Source organism: Convolutriloba macropyga, chromosome 1, assembly GCF_964194025.1.
Source record: "Convolutriloba macropyga chromosome 1, txConMacr16.3, whole genome shotgun sequence".
NCBI classification, from domain to species: domain Eukaryota; kingdom Metazoa; phylum Xenacoelomorpha; order Acoela; family Convolutidae; genus Convolutriloba; species Convolutriloba macropyga.
The window spans coordinates 62,835,572-62,861,384 of NC_134468.1; the positions used below are offsets into that span (position 1 = coordinate 62,835,572).

At 33.9% G+C, this 25,813-nt stretch overlaps 1 protein-coding gene across 1 annotated transcript; it reads left to right on the forward strand.

The window, feature by feature from the left end:
• Positions 1-1,731: 1,731 nt before the first annotated feature.
• LOC142345425 (uncharacterized) lies at positions 1,732-21,975 on the forward strand. The gene is made up of 3 exons (XM_075397511.1): positions 1,732-1,951; positions 2,802-2,932; positions 21,529-21,975. The coding sequence occupies exons 1-3, from the start codon at positions 1,732-1,734 to the stop codon at positions 21,775-21,777; spliced, it is 600 nt and encodes a 199-aa protein (XP_075253626.1). The 3' UTR covers positions 21,778-21,975.
• The last annotated feature ends 3,838 nt before the right edge of the window (positions 21,976-25,813 follow it).

Below are 25,813 nucleotides of genomic sequence, written 5' to 3' on the forward strand. Positions count from 1 at the left end.
CTTCTAAACCTTTTTTTACTGAAACAAGTTTGCTTTGGAACTTGTTTACTAAGCGCTAAAATGTGATGTACAACATGTTTTTGTTGAATCATACGTAATATAATAGTGTGATGTATTCTTAAGAACTTTTGAATTATTGTTTGGATCAAAGCAGTTGTTTTAAATTAAACAGGCACCTCTTCAATAAAAAACATAGATACTGTTAGTAGAGTTTTTTGTTAAATACAGGGATCCTAATTTGATCTTCTTTTGTGTTCTGACCTTTTTGATGCTTTCATATGTGGATGAGTTAAAAAAAACTCACTGCTCAGAACTTTTTTTCTCCCTAGAAAAAATTCTCTATTTGAGGGATTTTTGGTGAGCTCTGAGTTAAAAAAAAAAACAGGATGTTGTTCCTCTGGTTCCAAAATTTTCCTTCCTTTGCTTCTTTACACCTTTTTCTGAGGAACTACAACTGATGCTCTCACAAACAATAATAAACAATATGTTGCTTCTCTGCACTTCGCTAACATCATGGACCTATTTAACATCTTCACGTCACGTCAAACGATGAATACATTTCAATGAAAGTATTCTTTTTTTGTATGTTAATTCTTCAGAGAATCCTATTTTTTTCTGGAGTTTCAAACCGTTTTCAGCTGCAATTCCGGTTAACTTAATCAAAGATTCTTTCTCTTCCTTCTTGAGTCTTTTAGATCTGTTCAAAAATTGTCCTTCAGATTTTTTTGTTCCCCGACTTGCTGATAGTAAATTAATTCGAAAAATCAGATACTGGTTTAGATATCTTCAAACTTATTTTATTCTATTGAGGTGAGAGTTTCGTCAAAATTTTAATACGTCTGGATTATATAACTTTATCTATTAGGTGAAACAAATTCCATTCAGTTTGAACGAGACAAGGTCGAGTTTGTGTTTGACTTTGTGTTTTAAAAATAAAAATTGCTTAATAGTTGGAGAGATTGAAGAGCTGTTGGAACGTATATTTGAAGATGTTTTACATGTAGTTAAAGACTACTGTTTTTCAATTTTTTCTTCAGAAAATTTTTAGCCTGCGTACACAATAACAACCTAAAGCTTGTTCTCATTAGAGACATAGGTTTTCGCTACAACGCAAACGCGTTCTTGACAAATAGATAAACAGACTGGGTTTATAGGCTGCAGGCAATCATTCCCTGACCTTGCACACATACATTTTTCTCCCCATTGCAAGAGTTTGATGAACTTTCGCATATAAACAAAACAGGAATTAAACCCTATATATCTGTCTACTTTCTTGAAAATGTAGTTAATTTAAGTCATTTAACTTTTGGGCAACAATCCTCGGCATTCGAAAATAATTGCCAAGAATTTTTTATCCGCGCGCTTGAACGAACTTGTTTGGGTAAAATTTGCCAAAAAGTGATATAGTATGTACTGGTTTCTTACTACTCACTGAAAATGTTTCTCAACGTGGATTTTTTTATATATGAAATTTTGATAATGGTTAAAAGTTTACTCCCCTTAATATAGCTTCTAGCTCATATTAAAAAAGAGAGTTTCAGCTCAGAAGGTTTTTCAAGCCTTTTGTTTGGACGCTTATGCGGCTCTTAAAATTATCCAAAATGCTGAATTTTTTTCAAAAAAGTTTTCGCAGTGAGCGATCCCTCGCCGTATTAACTACTTTCACAAATCTGCAAAGAATAAAATCATTAAACTGTAGTGCACCATTTTTCGTGAAGTTAATTAAGAGGAATGCCGGTACTAACGCGGCGAAAGCACAGGTGCGTCAGCCTCCTTCTCTACCTATACTTGATTTTGTTTTTAAACAGCAACCATTTCTGCTTAACCTCATATAGTGTGCAGGGGCTGCGGTGGGCTAGGAATGCTTCTTGTGGTGACGAGGATGAGTTCTCAGACCTCATTCAGCCGGTCTACCACAAAATCAACTGGTTCTCCTTCTCTCTTGGTCCAGGTAATTTTGAACAGGGCCGAAGAAAAAACTAACTGATGTAAAAATAGTGAATTAAGATTAGAGAAAAATTTGTTACATTTTTAGAACTATTCTTATTACGCCTCGTTCAACGCATTCATCGCAGAAATGAAAAAAAGGAACATTACGAGGATGGGTATTTGTTACGTCTATTTTTAATAAAATAAACAAAATCAGCAAATTTGACCATTTAGAATGTATTCAGAGTCTTAAGAATATATTAAAAATGCGATTTTTCACCATACTCCACAAATGATATCGATCGGACAAAAATGTCCCAATAATAAGACAAAACCATACTCCCGTAAAATCATTAATATAATTTTTGAGGGTTAGATTATGGATTTTAATTTAAATTTAATAATTTCAATTTAGTTGAACTTAAGTTACGGAAAAGGGAAAGCAAAATTTTTAACTTCATTTTATGCAAAATTGCATAACTTTTAACGGTCAGCCTTGGCCTTTTCATCAGTTGAACCAAAGGTCTTTTCATATATCTTAACATGCTCTACCTAAAATTCTTTCTATAATTTGACAGATAGAATTTGTCTTTTCATAACTTATATGGTTGACCCAAAGCATTTTCATGCATCTTTTGTCAAATAATTTGTTTGACACGTGATCGACCCCGACGGTAGATGGTGGTTACATAACCAAGACGACCATTTTCGGTCAACACATGTTCAACATTAACCATTAAAGTTGACACAAAGTAGACATTAATATCAGTAGGTCATTTTATATGCAATATTCGTCGACCTAGGACTTGTCATCATAGCCGATCTGTCAACAAGGAAAGAAAGAATTAAGTTGCAACAGGTGGGTTGTTTAGAGCAATGCTGTGAGTTCCAAACGAAGCAGTACCTAACATATGGTCAGAGCCGGGGCCTCAGTCCCCAACAGTACTTCAAAAAAATCACCAGACTTCAGATGACACCTGAAAAGAAAGTTAACTGGATTAAAGTGAGTTCATACCACTACTTCCTTAGGAGCTAAGTTGCATCTGTCAATCTGAAGTATGTCACTTTGACCATGGTAAAAAGCGAATGCGCTGAAAGGCACTAAAGCTGTGTAAGAAATGAGCCGAATCATATAAACATGGTTTTAGTGTCTTTCGTGATTGAGGATTCCGATAGCTAATGTTATCGGGCTTTGACGGGTGCATACTTCAGTGCACAATTTCTTTAATTTCAGCGCATTGTATTTCCTGTGAAATGGAAAAAAAGATATGCCTCAATTATGGCAAATATAATCGAGATCTTGCCATTGTTCATGGCAAGAAAATGTCTCTTTATTAACAAACAAAATAAACGCAAAAAAATTAAACTAAACAAGGCACAATGTGTAAACTAGACATTAAATAGCACCAAAATTCTTAATATACAAGAAGAATCGGTAATGTGCGTTTGCACATAATGTTACGACCCCGATCATCCACATTTTTGAGTTGATTGTCTATCCAATGAGGAAGAGATAGAAAACTTTCAAAATTTCATATAGAGTTTACCAAACCACTAAAGGAATAAAATAATACCAAATTAGAGGGACGATGAAACCTGCCAATAATGAGACTACGAGACAAAACCAACTTAAATGCAGATAAAAACAAATATTATTTACACCCAAAACTAGATGTCTACCTTTAAAAGAACACATAATAATAAAATCAAAACGGAATCAGGTAATACCTATACAAAACAAATGAAGCTGTACTGCACTAAAAAAAGATATGGAACCTCTCCTTTATACGACTCCTTATGCGAAAAAGTTAGCGAAAAAGACAAATTTCAATAAGTTTCCATCCTTGAAGACCATTATTTTCTGAGTGGTTAAAACTTTTAGTTATTAAATGAAATGATTAGAAAGCTTATTTTATACCTGTTGAGAAAACAATTGAAACCATTCATTATCCGTAATCTGTCATACGACTACAAAATAACGACGGAAAGGGCAAAAATTTTTAAAGAAGTGAAATATTTTAACAACAAAACAGTGTCACATCCGTTTAAACCATTAAGAAATTCCCTGAAAATATTAAATATTTTCAATTGCGATTTTGATCAGCGCCAGAGGGACATCCCCATTAGTTTGATATTGCGACAAGGAAACGAATAACAACCTCAAAAACTGGCAAGCACATTGAATTCGCAACTTTAATGAAAATGCATAGTACCAAAGCCAAGAAACCATTAGTTAAAAATAAAGCAGCTATAAAAACTGGATTTTGGCTTGCAAGAAAGAAGTTTCGATCTGCCTTTACTAATACTAATCTACATATTGACAGATTTAAGACAAAAAATGCAAAGTACAAAAACTCTTTGATCTTTTAAAATAATTATTTTAAAAAATCATAGAAACCGTAAGCTTTCAACTCAAAATAGAAAACAGACCAGCTGCAACACCTCCAAAAACAACAATTAAGGACAGAACTTGAACTTAAATTCTGAGATCAAAGTATTAAGGCCACTAAAATTATGAGACATTTAAAACGATTAGAAACTATTAATAATTGAAACACTTCTACTTTTCCCACTTCGCTTCAAACATAAATTTTGACGTTTAGTTCTGCAATTAGCTCTTAAAACTTGCCAAGAAAGAGACTAAGTTACATGACGACAAGAACAAAAAAGGGAAGGTTCAAAAATCTTTTTCATATCGCAAATTATCAATTTGAGTGTTCTTGAAACCTTTAGCAATAATTTGAAAAGACTAAATTGGTTTATTTATACATCTAGTGAAAAAGTAATATTACCTTATCCAGAATATGTTTAAGAACTACAAAAATAAACTGAAGATTATATAAGTTTTCATAACAAGTTTTGGGAGAGCGTTGACTTAGCCATCAAACTCATAAAAAACGCCACAAGTTTTCAATACTTTTTAATGCGCATTTCCTAAACGCCAAATTGATCAATTTGGCGTTTAGGAAATGCGCATTAAAAAGTATTGAAAACTTGTGCCGTTTTTTATGAATTTGATGGCTAAGTCAACGTTCTCCCAAAACTTGTTATGCTGTTACTGTGATGCGGCCAGGAAACAAAAAACTACCTGAAAATGGGCAAATATATAAAATTTACATCGTTTTTTAGTTTCGAAAGCCCACATTACCAAAGCTGGGAAACCATCAGTTAAAATTAAATCCATTCGACAAAATAATTCATTTTCTCACGAATAATTGAGTTGCCTTAAATGAGAATAAGCTACAAGTTGACAGAAGTAAAATAAATGATATCGAAACAGAAGGAAAACCAAAACTTAATGATACTTTCTGAAAACAAATTGATACAAAGTAATAAGGGCCATTATATAAAACAATTGAAAGCATGGTTTGATTTTTCCTGCGCCAACTATTAAAGCCAATTTGTAGTTTATCATTGAGACCAAGCTGTGAGATGGCAAAAAACGAATGCAGGCGAAACACAAGAACTCAATTTGAGTTTACAAAATTTGCATTCTTAAAGCTTGATCTGGAATCATTTTGTCAGTAATTAACATAAAAAAACGAAAGTTTCGAAAGTTTTGGAATAAGAGATTGCATCCAAATACAATCCAAACAATTCTTGAATGTAAGATTCCACGAAGAGAATAAAACGATCCTCGAAAGAACTGCGAGTTCAATTACAACTCTTGATTGTACCTAAGATTTGCAACATGGATAATTGTTTGCAAATTAAATCTTCCAGGGTCAAAATAAAGAGGCTCGGTATTCTACGCTTGAACACGATGTTCCGACCGCGATCATACAATTTTTGTACTTAATTGTCCTTCAAACCAGGAAGAGATTTTACATTTTCAAAAGTATAAGTATTTTGTCGAAAAAGATAATTGTACGAATAATAAATTTCTTTAAAATCCATAAACGAATTAAACAATGCCGCTTTAAGATGCTTAAGAGATTTGTCAAGAAGATCACGAGACGATGCAACCAACAAACTCATATAACCAAAAAAACATCAAATATAACTAAAACTCATTTTGTTTTAATGATGAGTTTGAGTGTACATATGAAAAATATGACACCAGGAATTAACCAGACTTAGTAACAAATAGACCAAACAGAACAAAAAACACAAAGTTAAAAAATATGCTTAAATCTTTTTGAAACAAATAAGTTGAAAGACTTAGACATCAAGCGCAGTCTTTAAATAGGTTAAAGCTCGTCCATACCTTCATATGAAGAACTTGAGACCTGGAACTATCCAGAATATACGTTGTACGTCTACAAAAACAATGACAGACAAAAAACAAGGAAAAAGATATAAACAATGTTGTCTTTTTGGACACCAATAATGTGATACGTGTTTTCTCAATAATGAGCGTATGTATGAAATCGACAGAAAGAAAACGAAATGGATCGTATTTGAAAAAATAAAGTATTTTTGGAAAACAAACAATATTAAAGTGATAACAAATTAGCTACCAACTGAAATCATTAATTATAGTCAATATTTTTCCAATGAAAATCATTGAGGTCCGTCATAATTTATAATATTTCATTCGTTTAAGAAAACAGCGACCGAAACGGCAGAGCTGATAAAACGAAAAGTAGTGCAGTACAAATAATCGAAATGTGCAATTGTGTCTCTCTTCAACGCCAATAATGTGATATGCAACCTTATGTTAATGGGATTAGATAAAGAGTAGACAAAAAACAGCAAAATGCGGAATTAAAAAAATTATGTTTACGGTTTTAAAGTTCTAAAATACTTTGAGTATCAACTTAAAGTAGTGAGTGTTTTCCTTTGTTCATCCATATGGAACCGTTGAGACGTGCAATTATCCAGAAATTTTAATGCGTCAACAACAAGATTGACAAATAAAGACAAAAACAGACCAAAAGTTCTATTTCATTTTGGCTGAATAGTGTGTCGAAGCCGTTAAAATGATGACTTTATTACTGAATAGATTGAAAACTTTGTTTCGACCTTGTTTTAAAACACCACTGATGAGATATGTGGCCTGTAAATAATGTCATATCTGAACTGTCCAAAATACGACAAAATAAAAAGAGAAACTTTAAAATGCAAAAGTATTCAAAAATCGTAACTTTCTAATAAAAAATCGTATTATCAAAGCCCAAAATTGAACTTTTCTGTTTTGTAATTAACACGAAAATGCAAGAAATGCTGAAAAAATTTAAAAAGACAGGGATTGATTAAAATCCAAAAAAATTTTGTACTGTAGAAGGCATCGATTGGACCAATAACAGCCTTGCTACTGGTGTTCCTTAGTTAGGACAAGTTAATTGTTCCGAACACTAAGGGTATGAAAATTTTGAAATTCATAATGTCAAAACTAATTGATGCTATTTGGATGAATGCCAATTTTATTGGGCAAAAAACCGGCACATTTTTTATTTAATAACATTCTCATTGAAAGAGCAAGTCAATATAGGCTCTTTGGAGTTAGAAGAAATTGCGTCAGCAAAATATTTTTAGGTGTGTTAATCCGGCAAACTTATACAGTGTTCTAAAGAATTTTATTTTGTGTCAATTTTGGTAAAAAAAGGCTGAACTTCTAAAAATTTATCTTAAATTTTGGTCAAAAAATTGAATCAAACAGGTCAACAACTTTCATCTGTTCTTACAGATGATTTATACAACAATTTTGTTAACAAATTTTTGATATTTCCTAGCAAAATTTGCAAAGATTGCGTACAAAAAAATACGTAAAATGTGAAAATCAGTGTGTAACAACAAAAACAATCTGTCAAATAATGTTCGCAAAAATTTAATTCGCAATAACTCCGTGGATAGCAAGGATTTCAAAAAAAATTCCATTAATCTATTCTAAGCTGGACCAGCTTTTTAGTAAAATTAGCCATTCTCTGAAATTCAAAAAGTTTGTATGAACAGTTTGCATGTGGCTACTTCTGGCAAATTCAATCAAAGTGGGTTGAAAAGCTGAAAAGCATATTTAGAGCGCCTTTTGATAAAAAAATCCACAAATTCAAAAAATTCAGCAATGTTTTAGCCAAAAAACTTGAATCAAATCATTCAGCGACCCTCTTATATTTAAATGTAACATCAATAACACTTGGTGACAACTAAAAATTTATAGCAAAAATGACAATTACGGAAAATATGAACAAAAACAACGGAAAACTGTTTACTGTTCACAAAATTTAAACGTTGATAATCATTGGAAAAACAAAATTTAAAAAACTTTTCAATTATATTATATTCTAGGCTGGACGGGTTTAATAATGTTGTCACTCACAAATCCACTCTGAAACCTTGCAATTTTTTGAGTGAAAAATGCGTCTCGTGTGGTTTCGCACGCGAAAAATTTTCTCGTGTGATGAAAACATTGGATTTTTAGTTTTTGACACGGAAATTTATTTTTATTACTCAACAAATTGAGTTTTTTCCACACTATTTTCTAAAAAATTGTGTGGCAATTCATGACTTTTTTCAGGATTCTCACGAGAAAAACTTAGAGTGTCTCTACAATGAAGATCTCGATCGGTCAAAAATGGCAGAACAAAAGAAACCCATTTAAGTATATAATTACTTCTCTCCCCCCCCCCAAAAAAAATGGCGTTGAAACAAAAACTACAATATGACAAATTGACATCTATTGGAAAAAGATAATGGTTCGGTTGAGCAATGTTGCAGCTGATTAAGATGAGAATTAGTTGAGACTAGTTGAGAACTATTAGCAAAGAGAAACAGCAGAAAATATGATTTTGAAGACGAGAACGCTTGTTGAAACTACTGTTTCGACTAATGGCGGTTTTGTCAGGCAACTTTACTTTGCTTTTGACCTCTCGGTACCTTTCATACTCAATTCCTTAATCAAAACAAACTTCCACTCCATGTTTGAATTTGAAAAATTAAAAGTGAGGCTGATGAAGTTTAGGTCCCAAAGGAAACTCCTAACCATTTTTTGAGAACAAACGGTATAAAATTGATTCCTGAAAAAATTGTTCTTTTATATAACCTCAAAGTTCAGCAAACCAACTTGATCGAGTTTGAAAGAAAAAATAACTGAATCATCAAATTTGCAGCACCTTTAGATTTCAATTATGTCATCTTTCGAGCCACTCAATTGAGAAAATGGAAAGCTGGAAAAACATTTCACAATTGTCTTCTTCCGAAATTTGATAGGCTGTACAGTGAGGGGACTGTGTCGCCCTGAAAGTTAATCGAATTTAATCAACCAAAGGGCTTGAATTGGTGAAGAGAGCGCTAACCTGTTACTCTGCAAATTTCTTCTAGTATTCGTGTACGCTGTTTTCAAATAAGATCGTCTTAAGAAGTTAATTTGCAAAAAATAAATAATTTTAAAACTGATAATCAAAAAGTCTTAAAACAGAAGTGAGAAACATACTTAGACTATAATATCAGAAAATGTAAGTTAATTTCATTATAGTACTTGATTTTATTAGAAAAAACAATGTAGATTGCGTCTTTGAAGCAGCACAAATGAAATTCTAACAATTTATTAAAGGTTCCTGCATTTTTCAGATATTTTCAGCAGATGTTTTAGAGTAAGTCGAATGCCGAACGTTGAAACAAGTTTTTAGGTTGCTCTGCTGAACAAGAATCAAAATCAGAGACAGAAATTAGAATGGTATTTGACAAAGCATTTTTCTGAGCGAGAATGAAGAAAATTGATGAAAAACTTTTGCGCTAAGCCAGCCGTGACGTGCAGCTCTTTCAAAGCCCTTTTTTTTCAGTTTCAACTCAAATTTCTCAGCCAAAAGTGTTTGTCTCAATTATCGAAGCTCGTGATAGTACGTTTGGAATAATTTTCAGGATTTTGAAGCAAAAACTGGACTTTATGAAGCAATTTTCAGCTATTTTGCAATTTTGTCCTGTTGGACGCTTTGTTACCTTTTTTATAATCTCCTTCAATTTCTGTAACTTTAGCATTTTGGTGGTCTGTCCATGGTCTATCTATTGGTTTTGATGATCTTTCAATTTGATTAACAATGTTTTTAAGGTATGACTTAAATCTCGGCTCCGCGTTCAAATTAATCAAATCTCCATTTTTTGGTAAATCTGATAACTACTAGTAACCTATTTAAATTAACAGACTAAAATTAAATGGTGGTCACATCCACTTCAGTCACAGGAAACACTGAAATTCCACTTAATTTTTTTCACAAATTCCACTAAAGTGCCACAAATGTCAACACAGCATCATGATACTCACAAGCCGGGGTGGAGGTTGGATTGGCTTAATAGAATACACTTTGAATCGGGAATGGCTAAAATTGTCCTGTTTGGTAAAAATCCGATTAAAAGTCAAACTCCGGGCAGGAAGCACAATGTTTACTGGTATAATTTAGACTGTGAACTTCAAATTGCGTTTTTTAACCTTGCCAACCTGCCGAATTGTTCTCAGAATTAAGCGCATAATTAGACGTCTAACATTACATTGATTTGATCAATCATTTGGACCTTGATTTAATGCGCGTACATAATTTCTCTAAGTGCTGAGAATTTGACAGCTTACTTTAATCTCGTTCAGTAATCCTTTGTTTTTAGGCTACCTCACTTAACTGAACTCTTTGACGCTTTGGTAACTATAACTAAAAAGCTTCTAAAAAATTCTTTACTCAAATACTGGCGAACTCTAAGCCAACTAACTTGTCTTGATCTAAAAATAACTGAAATGAATGCCTAATTGAATGCTTTTTACAACAGTTTTCTAGACGTGAAAATTTGAAATCGTTGTTTAAGAAATCAGACATTTTAATTAAAAGTTCACGAGATAGTTTGCAAACACTCTGCCCAAAAATTGAACAAGCTTTTTGAATGTATACAGTATGAATTTAAAATGATATAGTAAAGGCTATGAAAAGTTTTTATCAAATCAACCGAAAACAACAGAAGTCGTCAAAAAAGTACATGATATAAATACTTGAAGTTACTGGAAACCGAAAATTAAACATTAAGTTCGATACGAAAAGCAATAATTTTGGAACATTTTTATAGTTTTTTTTGTTAGTGTATTTGAAGCAGGAAGTAAATTGCGTGAAAACAAAGTGTTTGGGTCAATTTGCTGAAGAGCTGGGAAAAGAGAGAGTGGTTTTCTGTTATTTCGTTTGTTTGATGAGAAAGAGGGAGGGAGAAAAGTAGATGTCAAAACATTTTGCGCTCGGCGAGCGAATTTTTGTGATCACCTTTGTCATTTTCAAAGCAGTATGTCGTACGGTGATAGATACCTTTCTTGTATCTACACTCGTACTTTAGTCTATGTTTGTTTGAATACTCCATTTGAAGGGCGAATGCCTATTTAGTTCATTTTGTTGCTAACTTCTTACTAACTTCCTCCCACTTTGCAAGTAATGTCTGTTCATGCTGTCTAATGATTTCATACTGTAAACAAATCTAATTTTACTTCCCGGATGTTTGATCAAATGTTGAACAAATCCTTTTCTTCATTTTATTTAATTTTAGTTGTCACTCTTCTCATTTCAGCGCTATCGCTCAGTTGAATTAAATCTTTGTCAAACGCTTCTCAATTGAACTAACTAAATAGAAATCAACCATTCGCGACGCGATTGCCTAATCGCTAAGTAATCGACAAAAGATAGATAACACATTCGCCATTCGCGACGCAATTGCCACTTTCTAGTTGGATAATACCAATCGCGATACAATTGACCCAACTCACATTGATTGAGTATAACATGGCGCAGTCAGCAGCGGACTCAAAGAAAACTCCACTACACATAGAAGCCTTTTGGGAGAAACCCACAGCAACACCCACTCTAACGTGGGACAAATGGACACAAAATTGGAAACTTGCTCTTCTCGCCAAGGAAGGAATACAACTTGACACTCTCTTAGATGATCCTCCTGCATCAGTGAACTATCCACCAGAACCTACATATGAAGAACCAGTAGAAAACCATACGCAGGCCACAGAAAGAGATCGTAAGGTTCGAAACCAGCAGTTGAAAGTGAACTGGCAAAACAGATGCAAGAAGGTTGATGAAATTGGAATTCTCTGTGGAGACAAACCATGGACACTTTGTGAGCAGAAGACGATATCGCTGCTGTATCTAAGCATTGGCACAGAGGGGCGTCGCATCTTCAAGAGCAAATACCCACACTTTCAAGTAGAGAAACAACCTCTAAAAGATTTGTGGCAGGCAATGGAAGAATCATTCACAAAGGTTCGTAACATAACCTACGATCGTTTCGTATTTTACTCATGCAAACAACAAAAGGGAGAGTCAGTAGAGAGTTTCTATGGTCGTCTCATAGAACTGGCAGAAAATTGCAACCTCGGAAGCGAAGAAACAACATTAATTCGGGATGCTTTCATACTCAATATGCTCGATCACGAAACTCAAAAGGAGTTGTTGAAGGAAACTATGGAACCACCAAAAGCACTAGAAATTGCCATACAAATGAAAATGGGAGCACAAAATCAACAGAAAATTAACCAAAACTTAATGACAAGTAATACATCTGTAAATTACATCAACAATAGCTATATTCGCAATCGTAACGCGAATGCACCTCCAGCAAAACGTGACTTCACACGCTATCCAACTATCCCTGCAAACTACCAGTATACAAGTATTTGTACCGATTGCGGTCTTCGCTGGAGTCACAACCACAAAAAGATTTGTCCCGCGAACGGAAAAAAATGCCACAATTGCGGTATTTTGGGACATTTTGCTCGAAAATGTCGAAAACCAAAGAAGCAGCAGAATTCAACACAGAAAAACCAAAAAGCAAACCTAAATCAAATTGAACAATCACCAGAAAAAAGCGATGACGAGGAATCAGTAAACTATATAACAAGCTACCAACAATTGTACCAACAAGTATACGATTCAAACTATGAAAGTGACTCAGACGACTACGTGGCAGCTATATCTTCAGATTCAGTTCATCAACTGGAACCACTGAATGTGGCAGTACAGATTGGAGAAATACAAACATCGGCAATGATCGACTCTGGTAGTGCTGTGAGTATTATAACAAAAAGTCTAGCAAACAGAATCCTACAATCAACTAAATCTGCAAGATGGACAGATTCGTCAGAAAAAAGGAACCTAAAAACGTTCTCCAACGAACCAATCAAAATCATCGGGCATTTGGAAACTGCAGTGACCTACAACCATTGGAAAAATGTATCAGCAATGTTGACAGTGGTAGATGACGGCCACAAAAACATAATTGGAAGAGATCTATTTGGCCCACTGAGGATTGCAGTTGTCCAACAACAACCAGAAACTGGTAAATGTGTTAATAACATCACTAATTCTGCATGTAAAATTAAAGAGACAGTTGCGACGCGATTTCCACATTTAGTATCAAGAATTGGTCTATCTAAAACACATGTAGCAAAATCAAAGTTTCATCAAAAGTTTACAGCAAAGCATCAAAAAGGCCGACGTGTTCCGATAAATCTCCAACCGCGAGTTACAGATGAATTAGAAAGACTACAGACAGAAGGCCATATTGAAAAATTATCTAGTTGTTCGGATGAAAACTTCATATCCCCAATCGTAATAACCGTAAAGAAAGACCAGTCAATAAAGCTAGCACTAGATTCGAAAGTTCTAAATAAAGCAATACACAAAAACAAATATCAAATGCCAAATATTGAAATGTTAATTGATACCATCTCACAACACTTAACAAGTACACACAACAGTCAACAAGCCTATTTCACCACATTAGACCTTAAATACGCATATAGTCAATTAAAATTACATCACGAAACAGCAAAACATTGTAATTTTAATATAATATGTGGTGAATCTACTGGTACATATAGATTCAAAACAGGTTTCTATGGTCTCACAGACATGCCAGCGGAATTTCAAAAAGCCATGGACTATACTCTAGTTGGTTTGCAAAACACATACTGTTTCTTGGATGATATAATAATCGTTAGTACAGGCACTGAAGCAGACCATTTAGCTTTAGTTTTCAAATGTCTTCAAAAGCTAGATGACGATAATTTGAGAATTAATTTACAAAAATGTCACTTTGCAAAACCAGAAATAGAATGGCTCGGTTACAAATTCACACAAACAGGTATATCACCATTAGAAAGCAAAACGGCTGCAATTCTCACAATACCACCACCAACAACATTAAAACGTCTTAGATCATTTCTAGGATCAGTCCACTATATCGGTAAATTTATACCACACCTAGCACAATTATGTCACCCTCTTAGACCACTACTAAAGAAATCAGTAAAATTCGTCTGGACAGATGAACACACAAAACACTTTAATCTAATTAAAGAAAAAATAGCAAATAGTACTGAAAATAGTCATTACAATCCCAAATTAGACGTTCGAGTAAAATGTGACGCTTCACGCTCAGGATTGGGGGCAGCTTTAGAACAAAATACACCAGAGGGTTGGAAACCAATTGCATTCGCGTCACGATTTCTCAATACAACAGAAGAACGCTACAGTGTCAACGAATTGGAACTACTGGGGATAGTGTGGTCAATTGACTATTTTAAATATTATCTATACGGAAAAAATTTCACGGTAGTAACAGACCACAGAGCTCTATTATCAATACTCAAAGAACATCGCTCTAATAAATCATATAACAGCCGTTTGTCTCGCTGGATAGATAGACTGTTACCATACAATTTCACAATCGAACATATGCCAGGTGCAAAAATGGGACTTGTTGATTACATTTCCAGAAACCCCTTCGCTAGAGCTAAAAAGATATCTACTTATGACGAACATTTTGTTGTAGCAACAATTTCTAAAATTCGTGATTCAATGAAACATCTTATAGCGAATAAAGAAACAACAACTAAAAAATTTCAGACTCTATTAAAGTCAAATATGCCACCACAACAAATAAAACCTCCATTCGCACCGCGATTAACCACACAGTTAAACATTAATTCGACAAAATTTCAATTACCATTTGCACCGCAATTAACAACTTCACAGTTGAAACCTTCATTCGCATCGCAATTAACACTTAGAAATTCAAATGTTAATACTCATTTTGATCATCCATTTGCGTCGCAAATGCCACTTAAAACCAGCAAATTACAATTTGTACCAAATAAGCATAAAGTCAATAATTCACATTCCATTAGCAAATTCGTTGCAAAAGAGGTGCAAATGTCAGACAGTAAAGAATGTGAACAATCTGAACAATTAGTCCCAATTCAACCCATTAATGGCAATAAAGCAACTAATCCACCAAATAACACCAAATTAAGCGCGAAAATACCCAAATTCGAGTATAAATACTACACACCCAAAAACAAATCGCTTTTTGCCCAAATTCAGCGTTCAAACAATTACTTCGTAAATAAAGAAAATAAACCTTTCAAATCACAAAATACTATAAACAGCCTAAGAATTATGTCAAAATCAAAAGCAGTCCGTTCAAAATCAACACCAACAAAAGCACGAGTCACCTTTTCTGATACAACTCCATCGACCCCAGAATCAAACAATACAAGCCGTACTGAAACTCCGACAGGTAGCATGATCGATGAAACAGATGACCTGATGTTTAACGAAACACTTCAGAAAGTGTTCAGCAAAAAATTCCTCGCAATATTAACGGGGAAGGATGCAATCTTAAAAGAGGTACGAGATTGTGTATTACGAGACGACGCCGAAAGACTGCAGGAAATTAGTCCATATCTCCATTCATATTGGAGAGACTTGATTGTAAAAAACGGATGCGTCTGTCTAGACGAAAGAATAGCAATCCCCAAAGCTATAAAGGATGCTGTACTCGAGGACATACACTCTACTCATCCGGGCAGTTTTGCAATGTTATCGTTGGCTCAGAATATCTGGTGGCCTTATATCCACAGGGATATATTGGCAAAAGCTAGTGAAGGCAAGGCATGCACTGAAATAGGTAAGAATCTTAAACCGGTGATTTCGCACCGCAAATGGACACCTTTACCTAAGTGCAGTGAACCGAATGAGGAAATACAACTAGATTTCGGTGGACCAATTTTAAATGAGAAAGGCATAGAACAATATTTTATTACAAGTATAGACAGATACTCTAAATACCCTACGGCAGAAATAGTAAACAATGCATCAGGCCCAAATGTAGTTAAATTCTTAAATAATTATATATATCAACACGGAGTACCCAGAACTATTAGATTAGATCAGGCTAAGTGTTTTACAGGAAAAAATTTTGAGACATTTTGTACTGAAAATAATATTACACCTATATATGCACCAGCAAATGACCATAGAGCAGTCGGATTAGTAGAACGTATTATTCAAACAATTAAACGACAATTATCTTGCATGAAATCACAATTAAATAAAAAATTTCATTTAGAAAATTCATTGAAAGCAATAATACAACGATTAAGAATATCAAAACAAAAAACATTAAATATTGCACCATTTGAGGCACATTTTGGCAGAAAATGTAATACACCAATATCAAATATCACTACTAAACCTAATAATAAAAATTTGAACTATAATGCCATAATTAATTATTATTTAGACGAGGACACAATCCCAGGTCGTTCGTACTTAACGGAGGAACAATGGGCCGACACTGCGTTATGCTCCGACACAGAAATAGAAAAGGTCATTTGCGCTGCAAATTCCCGCGCACGATTGGAACAAGAAAAACGCAAGGACGGAGAAACAAGATTCCTTAAACCCGAAGCCATTTGCCGCGAGATACCATGCTCCGAAAGAAGTATTCAAGTTAAATTGGCCAGAAAGCGTCACGAAAGCCAACGACAGAAAAAGAATTTAGACGGTCTCTATGAAGTACTAGCGCCAGGGAGCACCGTCTGCAAAATAAGCCCGACAACGAGCGTTATAAAGGAGCCATATAAACAGGAAGTTAGAGTCAGGAACTCTGACATCGCGAAATTCGGGACACGAGCCGAACGCGAAACAAAATTAATAGAATATATAGATCGCCGCCCGCAGAAAATAACAGAAAAAACATTAGAGCAGAAAATTCAACTTCACAAAAAAGACCTAATTCGGAAAAACACCGGGGACAAGAAAATTAAGAGGAATAAACGACAAGCCGACGATGTAAGTATAGTTTCTTCTGGACGTTCATGTATCTCAACAACAAGCAACATCGCACGATCACTAAAGATGCGTATTCCGAAAAGGAATCCAAAATACGACACAGCTTTTCAAAACAGACCTGATTTAGTACAAGTACTCAACATAAGTCCAATTGCGCCGCAAATGGATGATTCGACTGTAGCAGGACCATCTACAACACAAACAACATCACCGACACCTACACACCCAACACCAATTTTGAAGAAAACTTCAAAACGTAATTTAACCATAAGCGACACATCGGATTCTGATACTTCATCTGTCAGAAGAAGTAAACGAACGTTAAAGAAAAAGAAGACCCAGACAATAGTTGAAAAGGTTCGCAATACCGAAGGATATGTCGACGATCAAGACATCGAAACTGTAGGAGATTCATATCAGAGTATTGATGACCGACAAGAACAGCCGAGAGAGATGACTGTATTACAAGCGGAAACGGCTGAGCAAAGTGACAGTGAATAAAAACTTTATTAAAACAAACTTTCTCTCTCAAACTTATATTTTAATTATTATTTAATATTTTACTACTTACTAACCGGTGAATATTTACTAATTTTCTGATTTTAATTAATAATTTATTTTCTTTCCAAGAGGGGAGAAATGTCGTACGGTGATAGATACCTTTCTTGTATCTACACTCATACTTTAGTCTATGTTTGTTTGAATACTCCATTTGAAGGGCGAATGCCTATTTAGTTCATTTTGTTGCTAACTTCTTACTAACTTCCTCCCACTTTGCAAGTAATGTCTGTTCATGCTGTCTAATGATTTCATACTGTAAACAAATCTAATTTTACTTCCCGGATGTTTGATCAAATGTTGAACAAATCCTTTTCTTCATTTTATTTAATTTTAGTTGTCACTCTTCTCATTTCAGCGCTATCGCTCAGTTGAATTAAATCTTTGTCAAACGCTTCTCAATTGAACTAACTAAATAGAAATCAACCATTCGCGACGCGATTGCCTAATCGCTAAGTAATCGACAAAAGATAGATAACACATTCGCCATTCGCGACGCAATTGCCACTTTCTAGTTGGATAATACCAATCGCGATACAATTGACCCAACTCACATTGATTGAGTATAACACAGTAAAATAAAATTTGTTGCAGCTAAGGAGATTTGTCTCATTTATATAAATTAGGAATAGGATTTTCGGAATTTTTCGAGTCCAATGATGCTTTTTCAACCATATTGAAACCTTTTTTTCCGATTATACGCTTCGGGCTGTAGTTCTTCTTGAACAAGCATTATTGTAGAACAATTTAAAGATTGTTTTAACTAAAAATTACCAGTAATGGCTAGACAAGGCACTTTCTTTTAAACGAATTTATCAAATTTCTATTTATTTTGGCTGTTTAAATATTTATTGTTGTTGAACATTTTTTGCCAGGTGTTGGGTGTCTGAACGCTGGAGTCCAAGAACTAATGAAATATTTTAAAAAAAAACAATTGCTGTGAAACTTTTTTGCCATTTTTTGTGAAAACTTTGGTGAATTCTTTTGTAGAAACTAAAATTATGGCTATCGGCCTCATTACTGGATTAACTTCTGCCATTCAACGAAAAATTTGCTGATAGATGCACGAAAAACGAAACGAAACAACAAAGAAAAAGAACTAAATTGGAAAACTCTTTTTTCTCTTGAGTAAAATTAATGAATTTGGAGTCAACAAAGCCAATAAAAATATGTTTAGCAGCTGTTGACATTACTCAAAGAAATGATAGGCAAAGTAACCAATGGGCAATGAATTAGAAATTTCTCTAATATCCTTGAAAACACCTAATTGTATATTGGGATCAGTAAACCAAAAATTATCCAGTTAATTTGAGCAGTAAAGTCAATTGCAGACTTGTTCAATACGTTTTTGCTTTTCGCATCTCCACTAAACTTACTCAAAAACAACATCTTTGATGCGACCCCTCTTGGGGACGGATTATATACTCAAATGGGTTTTTTTATTCGGACAATTTTGACCGACCGGTATATTCATCGTAGAGAGTTGTGAGTGGTATCATTAAAAAGCCAATCCAGCGTAGAATATGGAAGTAAAACGATTCTTCTGAATTTTGTTTTCTAGAGCGAGTTATCGTGGTTTAAAATTTTTTTTGAATATTAGACCGTTCTGCATTTTTTATTCACATTTTCCGGAATATTTGCCTAAATTTTCGTCAATTTTGCTAAAATATGTAAAAATTGTTATCAATGGTACTATTGAATTTTTTTTCAAACACGAAAATATACTGTTGACTATTTTGATTGATTTTTCCTTTGGGTTAAAATGTTGGCTAAATAATTCAAAAATTGCCCAAAATAAGCTTCTCTCGTCCACTTTGATTAGATTTGCCAAAAGTACACACTCAAAAACAACTGACACAATCTTTGTAAACTACAAAAGACAAAGGGAGCTAGTCCTACTTCCACTTCCATTAAGCGTTTTCTGGAATTAAAATTTTACCGGTTTCTGACAACTTCGCTCTATGATTATCAAAAACGCGGCATTTATTTTTGATCCTTTACCTAACAAATTATCTAGATCTATTACAATTGAAACAATTTGATGTTCCTAATGGACCAACAGCATTTACAAGGCTGTTGGTTTTTGGTCCAATTTTGGAATAAAAAAATCCAAAAATTGATTCGAATTTTAATCAGTTGGTCTTTTTCTTAGAAAAATTGATTTTTATTGTTAATTAAAGAACAGAACAAATAATAACTTTGAAAACAAATGTTTTCTAAGTTAAAAAAAACATTTTAACAGCGCATTTTTGTTCTTTTTTGTCCCTTTGTTACCTAGTCGCGTTACTTTCAGTTCAAATATGACTTTATCGTTGTTGGATGCAAGTGCAACTGTAAAAAATGTAATCTTTTCAAAGAATTCGTTATGAATTTACGGGCTTATGCACGGGTTTTTTTGCACAAAAATGTAAACTATTTTTTGATTTTTGTGTATGTTTGACGTTCTTTTTGTATACGTCAGACTTTTTCTGAAAAAATACAGGTGTCAAGAGCTTTCTTTGGATGAAAAAACGAATATATTTTCTTTTTTTGTAGCTAATGTCTTTCATGACTTTGAAAATACCTGTTTTCGAAAAGTAGTTTTACTTAATTAGCCCCCTTTCTCTATGTTTTGTCTTCTTGTCACTTATTTTCATTATTGGCGTTTGAGGAGGGCTCAATTGAACATATTTTGTGGGACAAAATATGGGTTTACGGCTTCGACAGCGTTTTCTCCCAAGTTTAAATTGAGTTTTTGTTGTTGTCACTATTCGTTGTTCTTCTTGTAACCGCATAAAAAATTGAATAATGAAAGACATTGTTGCCTCCATTCCTACAGAAGCGTATGAGATTATAAACAAGTTGGATTTTTCCAATTTCTATCTAATTGTTTTCCTTACTTTAAAACTAATGGTTTTTAAAAGTAAAAACCAATTTTTTTTAACTTTGCTTTTTTTGTTCCTTTTTGTCTATCTGTTACCGAGCCTTTTTGTGGAGTGGTCCCATGTTTTTTCTAGTGAAGTACATGTTTTTTTGTTAACTTTCAGTTTCATCTGACGGTGTTTTGACCTTGTTAATAATTTTTTTCTAAAGAAACATAAAGTTTTGGTTGTAATTGTTTGTTGTTATTGGTGTTTGATTTTGTTGTTCGTCTTGACTTGCTTTTTTTAATAATGGCTGATCTCAATATTCTAATGCGGCATTTTTTTTTACTTCACTGAGTTATTTTCGTTGGAGGCTGTTTTTTTTCGTTCATACACATTTTTTTGAAAAATACTTCAACTAGTGTGGGTTTTCTATCTGTTCCTCGTTTGGTAGACATTTATGCCAAAAATGCGTATGATCGGGGTCGGAACTTTTTATCATCAACCAGTGTGATCATAAAAAGGCGACAAATGCCCTCTTATTTGGTGTTTGGTTCGGACGTTTCGACTTTTGGTCTAAGATATCAGCAAGTGCATCATCGCAAATTGTGCTCAAACTGCTCCGGAGAAACTGATTCAAAGTAAGTATCGCTTTTGAAAAAATGTTTTTTTTCTTTCAGTACTAAAAAATACGTTTTTGGCAAGCTTTAGATCTAATGTTGGAACATTCAGCCGCTTTGTTCTGTATTTTAAAAAGGCGAACAAGACTAGATCTCACATGCGGATAATGGCAATCCACAACGGGGGACACAGTTTCTGTCGTGATCAAATAAAATAATATTTACTGCGCACCAAATATTTCCACTCAGGAAATTGTGCTCAAGGGCACACGAAACTAGTCTTCAAAAAATTTAGTCTTCGAATTCGCAGATTATAGTTTGCAATTTTTGAGAGCAGGAAAATTTGGTCAAATTCATTGTGTGTATAAGGGGATCCCGTCTTATTTGCGTTAGGTCTGTAACCTGTAACCTGTAACCTGGGCTTTGGTAGCTCTTGTGATATTTATGGCTAAAGTTAGACTGATCCGCCCAGATTTCTTTTTACTGGTAATATGATATATATTCGAAAATTGAATTGGTACAACTTTTCAGGCATACTTTAACCAGCATCTATGCCTGAACTTAATTGAATCAATTGGTTTCGGAGTTGGGATGTTTCGATTGACCGGAAACTTCTCCCAAGATGTCGGTTTCATGTTCCCTTTCACTTATGGAAGACAGTTCATAGTATACCAGAGATCCATAATAGAAAAGAACTTGAAGTATGATTGGTTTCTGGAGCAGTATGTTTGCAAAGAACAGAGTTGGGCTTGCACCGGCAATGAACTAGACAAAGTTTAGAAGATACAACTAATCTCCATTAAAAATTTGCTGTGGTGGGCAACCCAAGTTATCTCTGGTCAGGTCAATTAAGGATAGCCCAAACGGGTGCGACCCGCCAATAGTAGTCTAGCAGCAGCTCTTCAGTCTGGATAGTCGGATCAAGGAACACTAACTGCAGCCTGATCAGAGCAAGCTTGTGTCGCAAACCTCAGCTGGATGAATTAATGTTTACATCATTCCTGTGAAGAGCTTTCGTGTTCACCAAATGAAATTTGCAGCTTTCATATTGGAAAAGCTTATTTTCTAAAATACACAAAAACTAAAGTTCACAAAAAGAGTAATTAATTTTTTGAGTATCATTGTCCTTTTGAAATTCTTAATGCTATTTTGATCTAAAAAAAACTTTAAGAGAATAGAAATTTTTAGTAAGTCACTTTTCCTTCTAGCAAAGCTGACGAATTAAAGTTGAAGGAAAAAGAACTCAACAATAATTTTGTTTCACGGTTATGATGATGAGAAATTCTCTACTAGACTAGTATTTCCTTTGCATCAACCACTATTTCGTTTTCTGTACGTCTAGACTACAATGCTTATTACATTCATTCAAAACAATCGGAACTCAATGATAGTTCCGTATCTACATACCAAGCTAAGCAGAATGAATAACAAAACACGCCGGCAAAATTCGACGAAAAATATGGTCAACATTTTTTTTGAAAAAAAAACAAATATGTTAAATTGATATACATCTTGGTTTTTCGTTAGCCTAATACTACTGGTCTCTGAGTTTATATTACAGTAAGACAATTAGACTACATAGGTTTTCATATATCCAATAAAAATTTGTATATTCTCAAAATATTTCTCGAAATATTTTTGGATTTTTCTTGGTCAACTCACTCCTGAATTTTGTGTGCAGACAACACAGTGACACTGCATCACCTAAATTTTTCGACCGTTTTCATAAAATCATGGGTAACACTTGCTTCTACCGTTTCCAGCTCCATTAGCTTTCATGACTGGTTCATTGAACCAACGTAAGATAAAAAACACTGTAGACATAAATTAATTTGCCCAGGAGCAGTGCCATTTTGTTGACTCCAAGCTAAAAAAAAATAAAGCAAGCCTTCAATAGCAGATAGATCATAATCTTGTTTTACTGTATTTTAATCTATTGACAACATTTGTCAACTTGTTGATTGACCAAAGCTTGCATTTGTCATTTTTAGCTCTAGATCACATTTTTCTTCCAGAATGTTCGAGACTTCAAAACTTCACTTAAATCATTCTCAAACATGCAATGATGCTATTGTCGAGAAACTCTTAACGCTGCACAGGGGTGAGCAGATACTTTCGTTCAATTTCATAAATAATGGGCAATAATGTCAACGAAAGTTGAACGGCTCCCGATGATTTAACTTCCAAACTGAGTACTGATAAACCATTTTTTAAAACAAAAAAGTTTTTTTTATATCACGAAGACCAAACTGATGAAAAAGAAACTGATGGAAAAATCTGTGGGGTTTTTCCGAGTCCATTGGGGTTTTCCCATTGTCATGCAGTAGAAATAAATTTTTAAAATCCATCTGCAGAGTTCCTCCATTTCTAGCATTTCGCACATTCTCAAAAATAATTGTCGTAGAATGGATTAGACACTCAGTGCCTCTTTTAACTGCAGCACCACGTTAATTTATCAGAAATGAAAAATTAAACACGATGCAGGTTCTGTGTCGGCTTCTCAGGCTATGCATTTGTGCAACGTAACGATATAGAACTTCCCCTGCAGGAATAATCAACATTTGAACTCCAGTTCAACGAAAATTTAGCAACAGTGAAAATGGAATTGCATTAAAACTCTTGAACAAATTACAGCATTTAATTTGTTTTGAACAAATTACAGTTTTCTCCTGCAATTTCCTTTCTAAAGCTCAACTGTTTCTTTGAAAACCCATTTTTGTGATCGGGATTTCCCAATCACAAATCAATTTGACATTCTCTTTTAACGCAACAGCTGATTTAAATACCTAAAAGAGTGAATTTTGCTGAATACTGTAGCAGTGCTACATACAATAATAACAATACAAAGCTCAAACAATTTTTGGTACTTACTGCTGCTACTGTGATATTGCCGTGGTACATGGTCGAATAGTATATCAACCTATCAGTCGTAGGCAGTTGGCAAAAATAAAAACCGTCAACATAAATAGCAGTGAATTTGTAGTAGAAGCACTTTTTACAACTCTGAGAGAATAGAATCCATTGGTTAGCAATTCAAGTCCCGCAGCAGAGCAACAGCCGCAAATAACCACAAGCTCAATCAGCGCAGCGGCTAAATATATAGAGAAATTGCTCGACCAAGTCACAACTAATTTTTTGCTTGTTTGTTTTCTGCAGTTACGCATACAATTGTGCGCTGTATTAGATATTGATGACTGTAATTAAGTGCTTCATTCCAATACAAAATATCATCATCCACGCATATATTTTGGTCTCAAATCTGGTGCGTCGAGCAGCAAAAGATCTACTCGTGACGATTACGAGACTTCCTTCCCTTCGCTGTTTGCTACTTCAATTTTCGTTTCCTTCTTCTCTTTCCGGAGGGCTGAGTTTCGCATTGTTTTGAGTTGTCATCAAAAGTTATTATTTTGATTTTCGTGTGCGATGTTCATTTTATCAGTCGCACACACACACACACACACACACACACATATATATATATATATATATATATATATATATGTATGTATATATATATATATATATATATATATATATATATATATATATACATATATATATATATATATATATATATATATATATATATGGTTATTTTTGAAAAAGCCAAAAGGCTTCTATTTTGTTAGCTCATCGAAATCGTAGATGAGGCTGATTTTGCACACACATTGGTACCTGAAGACTACTCAATTAATTCACAAGCAGATGTGTCCAAACAAGTCAATTAACTGGAAGCAACAAAATAATGCAAGAAGAGAAGGAGCTTTTTATGTCACCAAGAATAGAACTCACATTAACAAACTGAAAAACTCTATTTTTTCAAAACTGAGATGAGATATAACAGAGCTATATACGATAGAAAACTCAAACAATTTTGGTGCTATCTGATTCAATCTCAATGTGATATTGCCGTTGTATATTCGAAACAGTGAATCAACCAATCAGTCTATGCATTTGCAAAAAGTGTACACCATCAAAAAAAGCGATTTATTTGTAGTACCTGAAAAAACTCCATTTTTTTCCAACTCTGCGAGAATACAATCCACTGGCTGTAAATACAATAGCCGTAAGTAACAACAAGTTCAGCTGAGCGCTGCAGCTGAATAGGTAGCTTTGTTGCCCGAGCAGTCAAAACTAATATTTCGTTTTTTTTTGCTTTCTGCAGTTACTCATACCATTATGTGATATATTAGATATTGATGACTGTAACTAAGTGCCTCATTCCAATACAATATCTCATCATTCACGTAAATAATTTGGTCTCAAATCAGTTGCGTCGAGCAGCAAAAAAATTACACATGAAGATTGTGAGAAGTCCTTCCCTTCGCTATTTGCTTCTACATCATTTCCTTTTTTTTCCAAAAGGCTGAGTTCTTGCATTGTTTTTGTTGTCATCAATAGTTATTCTTCTGATTTTAGACTGCGATGTTTAATTTATCATTTAAATATATATATGTATATATATATATATATAAATACATTTTAATGTAAATATATATATATATATATATATATATATATATAAATATGTATATATATATATATATATATATAAATATATTTGTATGTAAATATATATATATATATATATATATATATATATATTCTCGATTTTTTTTTGAAAAAGCCAAAAAGAGTGTTGCATTTTTGATATTGTCTTAAATGGATTGCCATCTCTGTGGCTAGTTTGTGGCTAATTTTGCCATCTCTGAGAGGATAGAATCCAATTGCTTATAATTCAAGCCCAGCAGCAGAGCAAGAACCGCAAATAACAACAAGCTCAGCTGAGCGCGGAGGCTATATAGATAGCAATATT